General features: G+C 36.9%; 1 protein-coding gene across 3 annotated transcripts in view; it reads left to right on the top strand.

The window, feature by feature from the left end:
* LOC137387193 (protein arginine N-methyltransferase 7-like) overlaps positions 1-14,743 on the top strand; it is a 55,583-nt gene that overhangs the window by 11,457 nt on the left and 29,383 nt on the right. For all 3 annotated transcript variants that reach the window (XM_068073519.1, XM_068073521.1, XM_068073520.1), the window contains 10 exons: positions 178-300; positions 595-631; positions 2,768-2,917; positions 3,663-3,878; positions 4,401-4,630; positions 6,022-6,208; positions 6,509-6,642; positions 8,623-8,815; positions 10,003-10,131; positions 13,005-13,229. In XM_068073519.1, the coding sequence (XP_067929620.1) occupies positions 178-300; positions 595-631; positions 2,768-2,917; positions 3,663-3,878; positions 4,401-4,630; positions 6,022-6,208; positions 6,509-6,642; positions 8,623-8,815; positions 10,003-10,131; positions 13,005-13,229 (1,624 nt within the window). The remainder of the gene's footprint in view (positions 1-177; positions 301-594; positions 632-2,767; positions 2,918-3,662; positions 3,879-4,400; positions 4,631-6,021; positions 6,209-6,508; positions 6,643-8,622; positions 8,816-10,002; positions 10,132-13,004; positions 13,230-14,743) is intronic.

Raw genomic sequence — 14,743 nt, 5'->3', positions numbered from 1 at the left:
TGCAAGTCAACCTTTAAGTAACACTGAGTCTGTTACTTGTGAACTGGCTATTGATTAATATGTTCCTGAATTTGTGCATCAGAGTTATTCCATTGGGCTGGAAAAGGTTAATATAATTTGAATATATCTTGACTATCCCATTTATGGTGGTATCTAAGCCTTTTTCTGTCGTTACAGTTGTACATTGGGCGCATGTCGACGAATGAAGAGTGTGTTTACATCCAAATTCAATCCGACTACGGGCAAAGTTGAGTGGGTCATGCATGATGAAAGCTATGATTATAATCAAGAAATTGCACGGTGAGTTTAGTGGTTTTCGAGTTCAAAGAAGTATTTTTTTAGTTACAATGACGGACACACGGTCTACAAGGGCTATACTTAAACTGAGTGTATGTCTTTAGTCTTTTGCATTTAGTAGCATGCATTTATTATTTTGAGTACAACCACTAGGTTGTACTGAATGAACAAAAATGTTTCTTCAAATGTGACTATAAAAGTTGAGCTGCCGTAAGCTCTTGAGTATATCTGCATTTTTCCTAACCATCACTCATCAATTCCGTGTCTGCAGTTTCATTATTCATTATCTGTTTGCAGGTCTGCATATGCTGACATGTTGCACGACACCGAGCGTGTGAGTCTATATCTTATATATTGTGCCTTGTGTGTATCTTATGACATGTTGCACGACACCGAGCGTGTGAGTCCATCTTATATATTGTGCCTTGTGTTTATCTTATGACATGTTGCACGACACCGAGCGTGTGAGTCTATATCTTATATATTGTGCCTTGTGTGTATCTTATGACATGCTGCACGACACTGAGCGTGAGTCCATCTTATATATTGTGCCTTGTGTGTATCTTATGACATGTTGCACGACACCGAGCGTGTGAGTCCATCTTATATATTGTGCCTTGTGTTTATCTTATGACATGTTGCACGACACTGAGCGTGTGAGTCCATATCTTATATATTGGGCTTTGCGTGTATCATATGACATGTTGCACGACACTGAGCGTGAGTCCATCTTATATATTGGGCTTTGTGTGTATTTTATGACATGTTGCACGACACTGAGCGTGAGTCCATTTTATATATTGTGCCTTGTGTGTATCTTATGACATGTTGCACGACACTGAGCGTGAGTCCATTTTATATATTGTGCTTTGTGTGTATCTTATGACATGTTGCACAACACTGAGGGTGTGAGTCCATATCTTATATATTAGGCTTTGTGTGTATCTTATGATATGTTGCACGACACTGAGCGTGTGAGTCCATATCTTATATATTGGGCTTTGCGTGTATCATATGACATGTTGCACGACACTGAGCGTGAGTCCATCTTATATATTGGGCTTTGTGTGTATTTTATGACATGTTGCACGACACTGAGCGTGAGTCCATTTTATATATTGTGCCTTGTGTGTATCTTATGACATGTTGCACGACACTGAGCGTGAGTCCATTTTATATATTGTGCCTTGTGTGTATCTTATGACATGTTGCACGACACTGAGCGTGAGTCCATTTTATATATTGTGCTTTGTGTGTATCTTATGATATGTTGCATGACACTGAGCGTGTGAGTCCATATCTTATATATTGGGCTTTGTGTGTATCTTGAAAAGGTTGTGCCTCTACGCCATGCTCTGTTATACTTTCTGCAGTCTCTTTAATATCTAGTCATATCTTCAAATTACACAACTGAGTACTTACAATAAGAGACAGAGTTTTGGCTTATCCAATAATTTTAAATGTTAGTGAGTATTTGGTTTGTCAAGGTTGTTTGTTCAATCAACCAACTTTGCTTTGCTTTAGGAGACTCTTCACTATATAGGCAAATCTAATGCAATCCTTAGCAACTTTTTACTGAATATTCGGCTGGCTTGTCCGATAAACAAAATTTTACGAGTAATTATTTAGTAAAAAATGTTCAATAATAATGCACCCATAGCGATTTCTGCTGTAGGCTATCTTAAACAATTTTTGTTTGCAAATTCCTATACAAGTGGACCATTGTCGTTAAAATGTGTTGTCTATCGACACTTGGCTGTTTTAGTTAGCTAAGTAGATAATCCGCTACGTAACCAGAAAACAGTAATTTGCTCTTGTCCTTTACCTCTGTTACTGCATGTGTAGGAGTATGGCAAGCAGTTATAAATTTGACTTGATTAAACTAAGGTTATCTGTCCTTTTAGGAGGTCTATAAAATACATAGCCGGTCAGCTCCACATCTCCTTCTCTGCTCCCCGCAATGGTATAAACATGACCTCGCGTGAATATTGATATTTCCTAGTGATGTAAGGATAACTCCTAATGATATAAGGGTGACTCCTAGTGATGTAAGGATAACTACTAGTGATATAAGGGTGACTCCTAATGATATAAGGATAACTACTAGTGATATAAGGGTAACTCCTAATGATATAAGGGTGACTCCTAGTGATATAAGGGTAACTACTAGTGATATAAGGGTAACTACTAGTGATATAAGGGTGACTCCTAATGATATAAGGGTGACTCCTAGTGATATAAGGGTAACTACTAGTGATAAAAGGTGACTCCTAATGATATAAGGGTGATTCCTAGTGATGTAAAGATAACTACTTGTGCTATAAGGGTGACTCCTAATGATATAAAGATAACTACTAGTGATATAAGAATAACTCCTAATGATTTAAGGATAACCCCTAGTGATATGAAAATAACCTGCAAATATACAAAGATAACTTTTGGCGATATATATTGTACTATATAACTTTAGAATAAAAAATATGAAGCTGGGCTACAGGCAGCCATAAAGTCCATGAGAGCTCAAGGCAGGCCGTGCAATGTGTTGGACATTGGCACAGGCACTGGTCTCTTGTCTATGATGGCTGTTAGAAATGGCGCTGATAGTGTGCATGCGTGTGAGGTGAGTACTATCTTGACGATAGCAGTATAAAACTAGTTTATTGATAGTGTTTTGAATATTGATTATAGGCAGCAGTTTATTGCTACTTTCATTAATGAGCCCAGTTTTATTGTTTCTCAGAATGTTCACATCATGTACGCAGATTATTATGCTTCCATGCCATAGTTTCGTGTCAGAGTTCTATGTCATAGTTCTATGCCAAAGCTCTATACCATAGTTCCATGCTATAGTTCCATGTCATAGCTCCATGTTATAGTTCCTTGCCATATTCAATATCATAGTTCCATATCATATATGTAGTTCCATGCCATAGTTCCTTGCTATGGTTACATAAAGCCTTGCTGCCAGTTAATTTAATAATATATGACAACTAGCTGAATGCTCAGCATGGCATGGTAATAGAATAATTATCCAATGAATTTGAGTAACTTCAGCCAGTAAAGTTAGTAACTTACTATAATAAGAGCCGTGCCCTTCGTCTGAAGCCAGCTTGTTACTTGAACTTACAGCGTGCTAGTATTTTCGCAAGGGCTGCGTAAGTATATGCGCTAATATTCTATAGTATGGTATTCTGTAGTATAGTATTCTCCACATTCTTATAATGCTGTTGATGTGTTTGAACACTCCGCGCTCAGAGAGAGTCTATAATGAACCCGCTAGCAATAATTTAGGTAATGTTTAAACGCGCTGTCTTTAAATTGATTGATGGCTGAGTTAGCTTGTAGAAGTTTTGTAACTATTGCAGGAGTTTGATCCTGCAGCGAAATGTGCTGCCAAAGTCATCGCTGCTAACGGTATGGCAGACAAAATTGTGTTGATAAAAAAAAGATCGACAGCAGTAAGTGTGCCCGATGACATGCCTCACAAGGCAAATATTCTCGTCACGGAGGTATTTGATACAGAGCTGATAGGAGAGGGGGCTCTCTCCACGTTTAGGCATGCTTTGGAGCACCTTTTAGAGGTGAGTCGTGTCCTCATGCAGAAAGTGCTTTTTTTGATCCTAATTCGTGATATGTCCATGATTTTCTTTAAATCTTATGTACGGTGCTCGGTTATTGGAGCGCAGGCTACAAAGTATACTAAGAGCGTAGCATCTCAACATGCTTCTAAGGTTGCGTTCATTCTAGTCGGCACCAGCTAGCATGGATACCTTCTATATGTCACCAATTCCAGCTCTGTTCCCACAATTTCTCATACAATTAAACAGCATTCAAACACAGAACCTGTTAGCAAAGTCTCATCAAGCTGATCAGGCTCTTTTCGTTATGTCATGATGTCCACCTAGTAAACTACATTTAAAAGCTTTTTTCAATATTAACAATCAAGTTACAGTTTGGCTTACAAACCAGTATTTACTTGAATAATCTGAATTATGCTGTGCTGATTATACTTGTTAACAGTATCCGCTCTGTATGGTTGTACAAACCTGCGGGTCACTCTGGTAAAGTCCATCAGCTCACAGTGGTCTACTTGGTATTTATAGCCAAACAGCATAGTTGTGCCCAGCGCTGCCAGGATGTACATCCAACCAGTTGACTCCAGTTTCCTCTCCTCCTTCAACAGACTGACTCTAAGTATGCCAGAGACAATTGAGCCTATCAGGTTACCACCTGGCATTGAGAAGTACATCTACCCTCCTCTGTTCGACCTGCAGCTGTCATCTCTTCCTCAACATCTCTTCGATGTTTTGGCATTGCCTCAGATTGTCTTCAGGTATATACAGTAGTTGTCCCTGCTGAGTTTATCCAGTAACGTTGATCAACGCATTTTCTGCAAAAGTATTTGACGTATTTCTAGATCGCCGGTTTTCACATTATTTTAGTTCTCTTGAAATCTTTCAACTGGCTATTTAGTATAAATTGACTGTCCAATCTGATAAGGTCACAGGGTCATTCCATTTATTATTGTGTTGGATTTTGCTTACTCTAATTATGATTATTATAGTGATTATTTATAAATGGCTTTAAAACTAATTAGTTTAGTCTGACTGGAGTTTGATTTAACCCTTTAAACCCTGGCCATTTCTGTCAATTAGTGTCAGTAACCGTGGCAATCTGTCCGACGATCTTAAGTTTTTGAACTTTTATTAAATGTATTTAAACATGTATTTAACATAATACAACGATATTTAGTAAAACACTAGTAAAAAAGTTGGGCAACCCACAGCAAATGTCATCAAACAGAAAAAAACAGTACTTCACCATTATTTGGACTAAAACTATAAAAGTTTGTACGATTTTATAAAACTTTTAAAAACATTTACAGTACAACATATCTATTTAGCACTTGTTCATCATCATTTCATGACTCAAAATATAGTGGAAAATTATAATTAGTATCATAAAATTTTTTATTTGCATCAAAATCATCTATGACTTACCAACTAACCAGCTGTATTGATTTTTTCGCGATATTGTTCTAATAAAAATTGTTATCAAAACGAAGGAAGCAGGTAAAGATATTTGAAAACTGTTACAAATGGAAGGGAAATTTCTGGTCTAACATCCTGTGCAAAAATTATTTTGATTGGTTTACGCTGTTACTGAGAAACAGCTTTTGTAAACAAAGCCTTGTGAATGCCGGAAAACCGGCTGTTAGTGTTCAAAGGATTAAACCTAGCCTACTGCTTCTTGTTTGACTCTCATTCGAACTCTCACTACATTTCTGCTTGGCAACATTTTAAGCATGTTTTGCGGATGGCTTCTGCAAGCTACTTGTAATAATGGCCCGAACAACAACCTATTCATGTAACGCTTCAATTCATGTAGTCCATTCAGCATATATTTCCATAATGTAACCATGAATACGAGATAAATAAGGTTTTCCCACTCGTATTAAAATGCACCTCACGATAACTGTTGGTATATCTGTCATATGATTTATCTCCTTTTACAAACTTTTCGTAAAAAGAATGCAACTCCAAATGAAATGTAAGATGACAAAAATAAGAATTATTTCAAGAATTTTTGCCTTGCCTCATGCTGGTTATATGGCAAGTCAAGGCCCCAGATCTACAACTAGGATATTTACAGACAAGAAACTAATGCCACCTCTCCATCAATGTGCCTTCCTGAAGGTTTACCATCCGTAAACTTTGGTTGTAGGTTTGATTTTTGCGGACGCGAAAAATTACCCTTAGAGTCTCATACTCAAATTGAGTTTAAAGTGGATAGAGATGGAGTGTGTCACGCTTTCTTCATGTGGTGGGACCTTGACATGGACATGCGGGGTGATGTTCAACTGTCCTGTGCTCCTCACTGGGAGCACCCTTTACCTTTCGATAAAATACAGGTGACGTTACTCTGGCAGAGAATGGGTTTATATTGGGAAAAGCAGGGGAAAGCTCTTGGACTGTGTACCCTATGTATGAAAGTTTTTGACTTGTGATACTGTATGGTAGCAACTTGTCTCCTTGCTGATGCATTAAACACACAAATTGAATCGAACATGTTGTGATAAACGATTTTTTATTAGTTATAAATCTTTCTGGCATTTTTTTTATAAAAATGGCACAAGTCTCTCACAGCGAGCAGTCACGACGCGAAATAGTCATACATCGGATGTACGTGACATACGCCATATTTTTTGTAGTGGAGAGATCATTGGATGCAAGCCATATTTTATCCATCATTTTCCCTTCCGGTTGTACAAGATGCTCGGTACGTACTCGATGCCAAGCATGACGAGTACAGTCTAGACTTTGATATCTCCACTCTAAATTCTCCGTAAGATCATCCACTTGTGTGTATTCTTTGATTGACTCTCCGCATTTAAGTTCTACACTTTGTTCTACCTGATAATTGTCAAGAGTGGTTTAAGTAGTGCAGTTACAGTTATAACGGGAATCATGACATGGTCTGACTACCTTGTACAGGTAACCCTCGTTTGTTCAGACTAACAGACTGGGTCATGTTCAGACATTGAACAAGTCCAGACATTGAACATTGAGTCCGGTTCAGTACTGTACATTATACAACCTATATTGTCCGCACACATGCTCCTAGGCTACAATGTGCTACAATACGCATATACAGTATACAGTATACATGAGAGAGTAAGATATGGTTATATCCGTAATAGGATACAGTATAATACTAATAACAGTAATAATAACAAATGAAACGAAAATTAACATTTTTAAAACAAAATATTTGCATTGTTTTATCGGATAATTGCGTTCTGATTGTTGCTTTGGATGGAACGAACATCTTCTGGTTGTCTAATATCTTCCACAATCTCTTCTGACCTCAACTCTTTTTCTGCACTGCTGATCTAGTCAATATTAGCGTCCAAACAATTTTTTGGCAAAGCAAAACTTTTGCACGTTGCATTTAGCTCAAACGCAATGCGTAAAAGTTTTGCTCGCAAAACGCAACCTTGACCCTTAAACTAGCTGTTCATTTACCATCATAAATGTAAACCGTTTTTATATACATATACTTTGAAGTATCAAGACAACATTAAACAAGGAACTACTATTAGCCTGAGACAGTTATCAATTATCTCTATGGTGTTGCTTTCAAAGTTTTACCGAAAAAAAATGAAAATTTCTGGAGTCGGACAACAAAAGAATTAATTGTTATTGATGTAAATGATTCATTATTAATGCAACTTTTTCTACTGCTCGATCGATATTATGGGTTTGTAAAGATCAAAGATTGTCAAAGTGGCGGTCAAATGGAGGTGGCGTTCAAATAGAGAGTGCCGCTTTATTTTTGACCCATCTCTCATGGTGGTGGTCAAATAAAAGTGGCATTTGATTAGAGGTGGCGTTAAATTAAAGGTTTTTCGGGAATATTAACAGAAGTAATAATAAAGATAAATTACAGTACGTCACGCGCAAAACTCACGCGCATGCTTCGCTTACGACGTCTGTTGCGAGAGCCACCTACCGGTCAAATTTGTCATTCCTCGGACAAACACACTCGCACACAATTAAGAGCCTGGGCAAGTGAAGTGAGAAGAATCAGGAGTCGACTGTACATCTGTGATAGACACACAGACACACACATGCGTTCTGCTCTCTATTCTTAAACCTATTTTACACTCTTCTAGAAAGCAAAAGTAAATGTTTTATGCTGAGTGAAAAGGAAAAAGGCCAAACCCTTTGTAATTGATCTACAAACATACTGTGCCTACCATTATGCCTTATAGCAACTTAGAGTAGAATTATACGCTATCTATTCCTTATCATGTGAAAAATAGGAAGGGTAACTCCTTAGATCTACAGAGATCAATTGAGTGGTGCCTGGTATAATTACTTTTTGATATCAGCAGTTGCGTTAGAAGTGTTATATATTTTTAACTTCAGAAGCTTTCCAAAATATCAAAACATGTTTTGAAGTTTCTATATCAGCTCTTTTGAAGTAACCCTTTAATCACGCGAACTGATAATCTGTTTATGTATAATTTCTCACAAATTTTTAAAGATGTTGTCATGCCAATTTGACTCATCCATACCTGTGTAATGAGTAGTCCTGACGTGACCTGGTTTATTTGAGTGCCATTGACAACCCTCTTAGCAAATGTCTGTCTTCTCAAGAGTGTAGTTCTACAACTTATGATTTCATCTCATTCCTCAGGTAAGATAAGCAGTCGATGAATTTTGGTATGCCGGCGATAGATCTAACCCAAGCGCAAGCCTCTCATCTTACCTATTTTTATACTAACTCTTTTGTGATTGTAGAATTCTGTTTTTTGTGCAGGGTGATAGGAAGTTCATCAGGCCTCTTACCGTGCGCATATACAAGATCACGTCTGGCTATGTTGGGCAATGTGTCTACTATATCGAAGTACAGCTCGACACTACATCGGCTTGTCGATGACAGCACCGTAGTATTGTGTGTCAGCGAGTGCTCTTTTCTTCCCTACCTGCTGGCAAGACTTGGTGCTAAAAAGGTAGATCATACATCCTTTTGATATCTCACAGACTTTCACACGAAAGCTTGCAGTTCTAATAGTTTTTTAGCGGAGTTTATTTTTGATAATTAAGGCATCAGTCACTCCACAGTCACAAAAGTGTCTATATTTATCACCTAATTAGTCTGGTTTCATACGGATTATGATAGCAATCTCCTTTGAAAACTTTAGAAACAGAATACGGTTCAATTTCAATTTTTGAATGTCCCTGATTTTGGAGTTCAAGCAAAAAAATTAAAGATTTTTTGCTAAACAAAAATTTAGAGCTCGGACATTCCGGAGAGAGCCAAATAAACCTGATGATTTAGCTGGTTGCCAACTCTTGCTTATCTTTAGTGTTCAATTGTTGTATGCGGACGTGGTTGATGTGGTTTACAAAATACTGACTATTTTATGTTTTGCGTAGTGTAATATTTTGTTTTATTAGACTAAAACACTCAAGCTGTTTCTACAATTTTTATTCTACACAAAAATCTCAGACAATGTGGCTGACGAATGGAGCTGCTACAGATAAGGCAAGGCATTCTCCAGCCTAGTTTATTCTGTTTGATGAGCGTTTCTAAGAAATTCTGTATACTTTTGTAATACCTTAAGATACATTTGATGGTGTAAGGTAAAGTAAAACCTGTTGAAAAAGTAACCTTTTAGTCTTGAAACTGATAAATATACATTTTACTTGTGATGAGAATTTCTTTTTAATTTTTGAACAAATTGCTCTTTGAACAGCTTTCAGGAACGGCTTTTGGGTCGAAAACTGAAATCAAGTTGTATTCTGCTTACCACGAGGTAGAATTAGCTCAATATGTTTCGTACAGTACTTGAGAGGTCTGAGATTTGGGACAGTACTTGAGAGGTCTGTGATTTGGGGCAGTACTTGAGAGGTCTGAGATTTGGGACAGTACTTGAGAGGTCTGAGATTTTGGACAGTTCTTGAGAGGTCTGTGATTTGGGGCAGTACTTGAAAGGTCTGAAAAAACTTCCTGATAATTGTATCAGGAAGTTGTCAGCTCTTTCACCAGCTGATGTATCTTCATTAGTGATCGCTGGTAAATTATGAAAACTTTTTGCCTTGATAAAACTTACAAAATTTTGTGATCTTTTCTTCATTATTGGTTTGATGTGCTATTTCAGAATCAGTTTTTCTTTTTTTGTGTTTGCTATGGCAGGTGTACACACAGGAATGCGACTTTGTTGGTGCAGCAAATTTGGCCAAATCGGTCATATCTTACAATGATTTGTCTGACAAGATATACCTTTATGGGGAAGAGGAACTTTCTGTGGAAGCAATGTCTCAGGTCAGGCACACATCAATTACTGACTGCATTAGTTGGAGGCCAAGTATGATGCCCCGCTAGCTTAGTATCCTCATGAGACTTGAAGGGCTATTAATGGCAAACAAGAGTTCCTTATTTATTTCCTATCTACCTGCTCATGTTTTTTGTTTTCATTCATTTCAAGTTATCCATTTTTTGCTTCCATTTTCTTTCCGACTCAAAATTAGCCCAATGTTAATAGAATAATGATAAGTTGCAGGTGTTTTCAGGTACTTTTTACTACTCTGTGATTGAATGTAGTAGCCCCGGCTCAGAATAGGTTGTATCGGAACATTTGAGTTCATCACATAAAGTGTTTTATATTTTCTATTTATTATAGGCTCTGTATCACACTTGCTTTTAATTGCTTAAATGATTACAATAAGCTGTTGTCTTTATTTGATATATTTGCTCTGAACCTGTAAGCTCAAAATGAATAGTAGATTCCATCATAGCTTCTCCCTATATGACCCAACCAGGAGACCTTTCCGTGGATAGTTTTGTTTTCCATCTCCAATTTTTATTTTATTGGTAGACTAGATGAAGTGTTACATGTAAAGCCAACGAAGATCGGCAGATGTAATAAGTATATGCACAAGCTATTTCATAGTATAGCTAGTTGGACAGCGTAGTGTATTGGATAAATGCCTGGTCGCAGAACTGGAGGTTCCAAGTTCAAATCTAGTGCACAGCAGATTTTTCATTCCTAAAACTTTAGTGCTACAACTGCAAACCTGGACAGACAAGCATTGAGATATAATATATATATATATAATATGTGACCCAGGCAGTCAGAATGTACAATCGTGCTAAAACAACATTTTTGAGTTATTTACAGATTCAAAATCAGCAAATTCTGAGGATTTTAATGCAATTTAAATTTTGTAAATCGGATTATGTATGCCCAGGTTATGCAAGATTTAGTAGAAAATGTCTCACGATGAACTAAAACTGTTGTTTTGAGTTTAGGCAGAATAAGGTTGACGATTCATGAATCGTAAATCATGGTATTTGTTTACAAATCAAAATGCCATAGCAACAGACCACTTAATCTCAACCTATATTGATGAAACCTGGCATTCTACACATTAAAACCCTGAAAAATATGATGGTCACATTTTTATTTAAATTTGATTGACGGTTGACCTTTTAAAGGTCAGGGTAAGGTCAGCAATATATGTGGCTAAAAGCTCACCTTCTTGGAGATTTACATTAAAAGGGAATGCTTCCAACTGGGCACTTCTCATCAAGCTATATTGCTATGACTGCATATAATGACAATCCAACGACTTATCAAAATGTTGGAAGTGTATTCAAAATTGTTCATCTATACAGAAGGTAAGGTCAACGAAAGGTGACCACGGAGGGCATCAAGATGCGGAAATATCAACCCAACTCATCAAGTGACCATTCAATCTAGAGCTATTTTTATGTAGTTTAACACTCACACATTGTAACACAGAGTACACTGCAGAGATTTATTGTAGCCCATTCAACGGGTTTGCTTGTTATATTAGTAGCAGTTTGTCCCAACAAAACCATATCAAATATGTCCTTCAGTAATCCTTGATACACAGTTCTAACGAGGCTTATTTGTTTAGATGACATAAAACTAGTGCAGAATTCCTTCCAGATGCATCAACTTATTAGTTTGATGTCAACAGCTATAATGGGAAAGTTATCAGCAGTGATAGGCTGATCGTTTTTCTCTGTACTTTAATTAATTAGGATGATCGCTGTTACTCTCCTTATCGTTAGCAGCCACATATTGCGTAAGCAGCTGTATTTCTAAGGTTGCCCTATTATCACAATCCTCCCTCATCATCGCTTTCACTATAATCTGAGGCAGCTGACTCAGATTCTAAGTAGAAATACTCATCTAAATTAATAGCAGCAACGAGCCGTAATTTTTGCGATAGTTTATTTTGTTTTAGTCTGAGGCGTTGAAACAGAAAATGGCCACAAACGCGCGCTCACCCGCAATTAAAGTCTATACTTAAGATCTTGGGTTATGACAAATTCCTTAGCAACCACCGATATGGGTAGAGTTAAATGGCAATTCTGGCTTTATGATTGGTCAGACACAAAAATAAACAAGACCACGTGAAAGAGCAGGGTTGAATGCACTATAAACCATTGTTTACTAAAATAGTGACGGTGAGTCATATAATAGCATATAGCACGCGTTGCGCTCTATTGTGAACAATCCAATTACCGCACGATTGTACATTCTGACTGCCGGGGTCACATATATTAAGTATATTTAATATATATATATAGCTTTACTTCAAGATTCATATCAGAAAAATATTTGACATCATTAACATTGCAGCATTGTTTTCAGCCTAAAGTTCTTAAATGCCAATAACTTCAAAAATAGGTTTTTTATGTAAAAAAAACCGATATTTTGTCAAAATTTTATCCATTGCCATTGCGTTATACACTCATGATATCACAGCAGTTTTAAAGGCTGCTAAATATAAAGGATCTCTGGTTGAACTAAATGATTAGACCAGAGAGTTCGATCAACACTCAGTCATCAGCTTGGCGAGTCTTATACCAAGCAGCATAGTTCAATAACTACTGTTACAACAACTAAATTTCAATGTTTCTTGAAACTAGATTTGAAATTTTGATCTCAGGGTTGTCTACTGAAACAAATTACATGAAATGCTATCGCTAAAGGTAATCAATAATTATTGGAAAACTTGCTATACTGTCCACTCATACAAAGTTACAAGGTTTTTGACAGACCCATATCTACGTCAGAACAACTGTCAACTCATGTCAACTCATGGCAACTCATGTGTTTCCGACTTTATCCATTGCGAGTATTGTTGCGTTCTTCTTTGCAGGTTACCCTTGTCGTGGGAGAGCCATATTTTTGTCGATCATTTCTTCCCTGGAATGATCTGCGCTTCTGGTATACTCGGTCGCGACTGTCCCAGTCAGTAGATGTGTTTCCTATCTCTGCCCATCTCGTAGGCATGGCTGTTCAGTTTGATAATCTTCACAAGATAAGACAGCCAGTGAAGGAGTGCGAGGGATTTGACCTCAACCTTTACGACAGCATGATTGAGGTTCAATATAGCGAGTGTTATTATTGATTTTTTGTTTAAATGTCACATGTAACATTGGTAATAAGATTGTAAACTAAGACCGTCTTGAGAACAGGAAGGTGTGAACAAACACACATACATGTATATTGAGAAGCACTGCAGCAGGTCCTGCAAGCCATGCAAATCCTTTTTATAGCTATAGTAGGATAAGGTATTGAAGAATTCCTTACATGGGGTAATACCATCAAACCTCAACATACAATGTTAATTTTTCCTTATATTTGCTTCATATGTCAAAACTCATATGTTTGAGCGAATAGCCATGTAAAATTACATCGTAGTTTGTTTAATTCACTGCACACAGCCCAAAAAAACTTACTGATAAATACTTTAGGTAATAGAATATAGGATTAAAAATTTCATGATCTAAATGTATGTAAAAATTTCATTTTAAAATTTTTTTTTAAACTAGATAAATAAAGTAAAAATCAGTAAAAAGATGTTTTTATTCTTTTGTCACCATTAGGTTAGCCTTGATATTACATGAGATGGACAGTGTGTCGGTAGAAGTTGTGATAGAGCTACAGGGTTAGTCTAACTTAGACTATGTGCACTATGTTGGGGCACTCGATTAACCAAACCTATTCCAATTCTTTGTCATTGACTTGGAAAAAATTATCATTCCAGAAGATGATCCTTACAATGGTAATTTGAATTGCGATGAATGGGACTTTGTGTTTGATCCATCTCATGTTGAGTATGACTACTAGTATTTTACTATTTTATAAATAAGTTTCTATACAGTCATACCTTGACATATGAGCATAATGCATTCTGGGACTGAGCTCGTTCGTCAATTTACTCGTGTCTCACAGCACTATTTTTTTATGTAAAATAACTAAAACTAACTAATAACTACACTACGTCAACTATAGATTATTCCGTTACCAAACTGAAAAAACTACAGGTTTTGTTGTAATTCGGAACCTACGCTAACAAAATAACAAATACTCATTTAGTTGTTAAAATGTAATATTACTGTGTACACTACTGAAGCTTTAACCTTCGTGACAGACGTAGTGGCTAACGGCATTCTGAGAGAGACTCAGATAAACAGCAACGCATTCGGTACACAAAACTTTTGTGACGCCCACGTAGGAAAACTATGAATTCAACTTCAATAAATTTAGCTTACTAACTCACACTTGAAGCTAATTTGTAATCTTTTACTAAACTTAATTTTGTCATCTTAATTTGTTACTATTCGTTTCCGGTCTTTTTGTCTATCGTTCTCCATAACGTTTAGCTAGCCTTTTGTAACCGATTTCAAACATATTTGAGGAGAAAAATCGAGCAATGCTGTTCTCGAAAGCGGCCTCTCACATACTCGGCCATTTAGTGGTCATCGAGAACCTGCTCTTATGCTCGTATCTCAGAGATCTTACTCGCGTTTTAAGGAAGAAACTTGCTAAAAATTCTGCTTGTATTTCGAGTTTCTCATATGTTGGGACACTCGTATGTCAAGGTATGTCTGT

Source organism: Watersipora subatra, chromosome 2 (assembly GCF_963576615.1).
Source record: "Watersipora subatra chromosome 2, tzWatSuba1.1, whole genome shotgun sequence".
Lineage (NCBI taxonomy): Eukaryota > Metazoa > Bryozoa > Gymnolaemata > Cheilostomatida > Watersiporidae > Watersipora > Watersipora subatra.
This window is presented reverse-complemented; position numbering and strand designations above follow the sequence as displayed.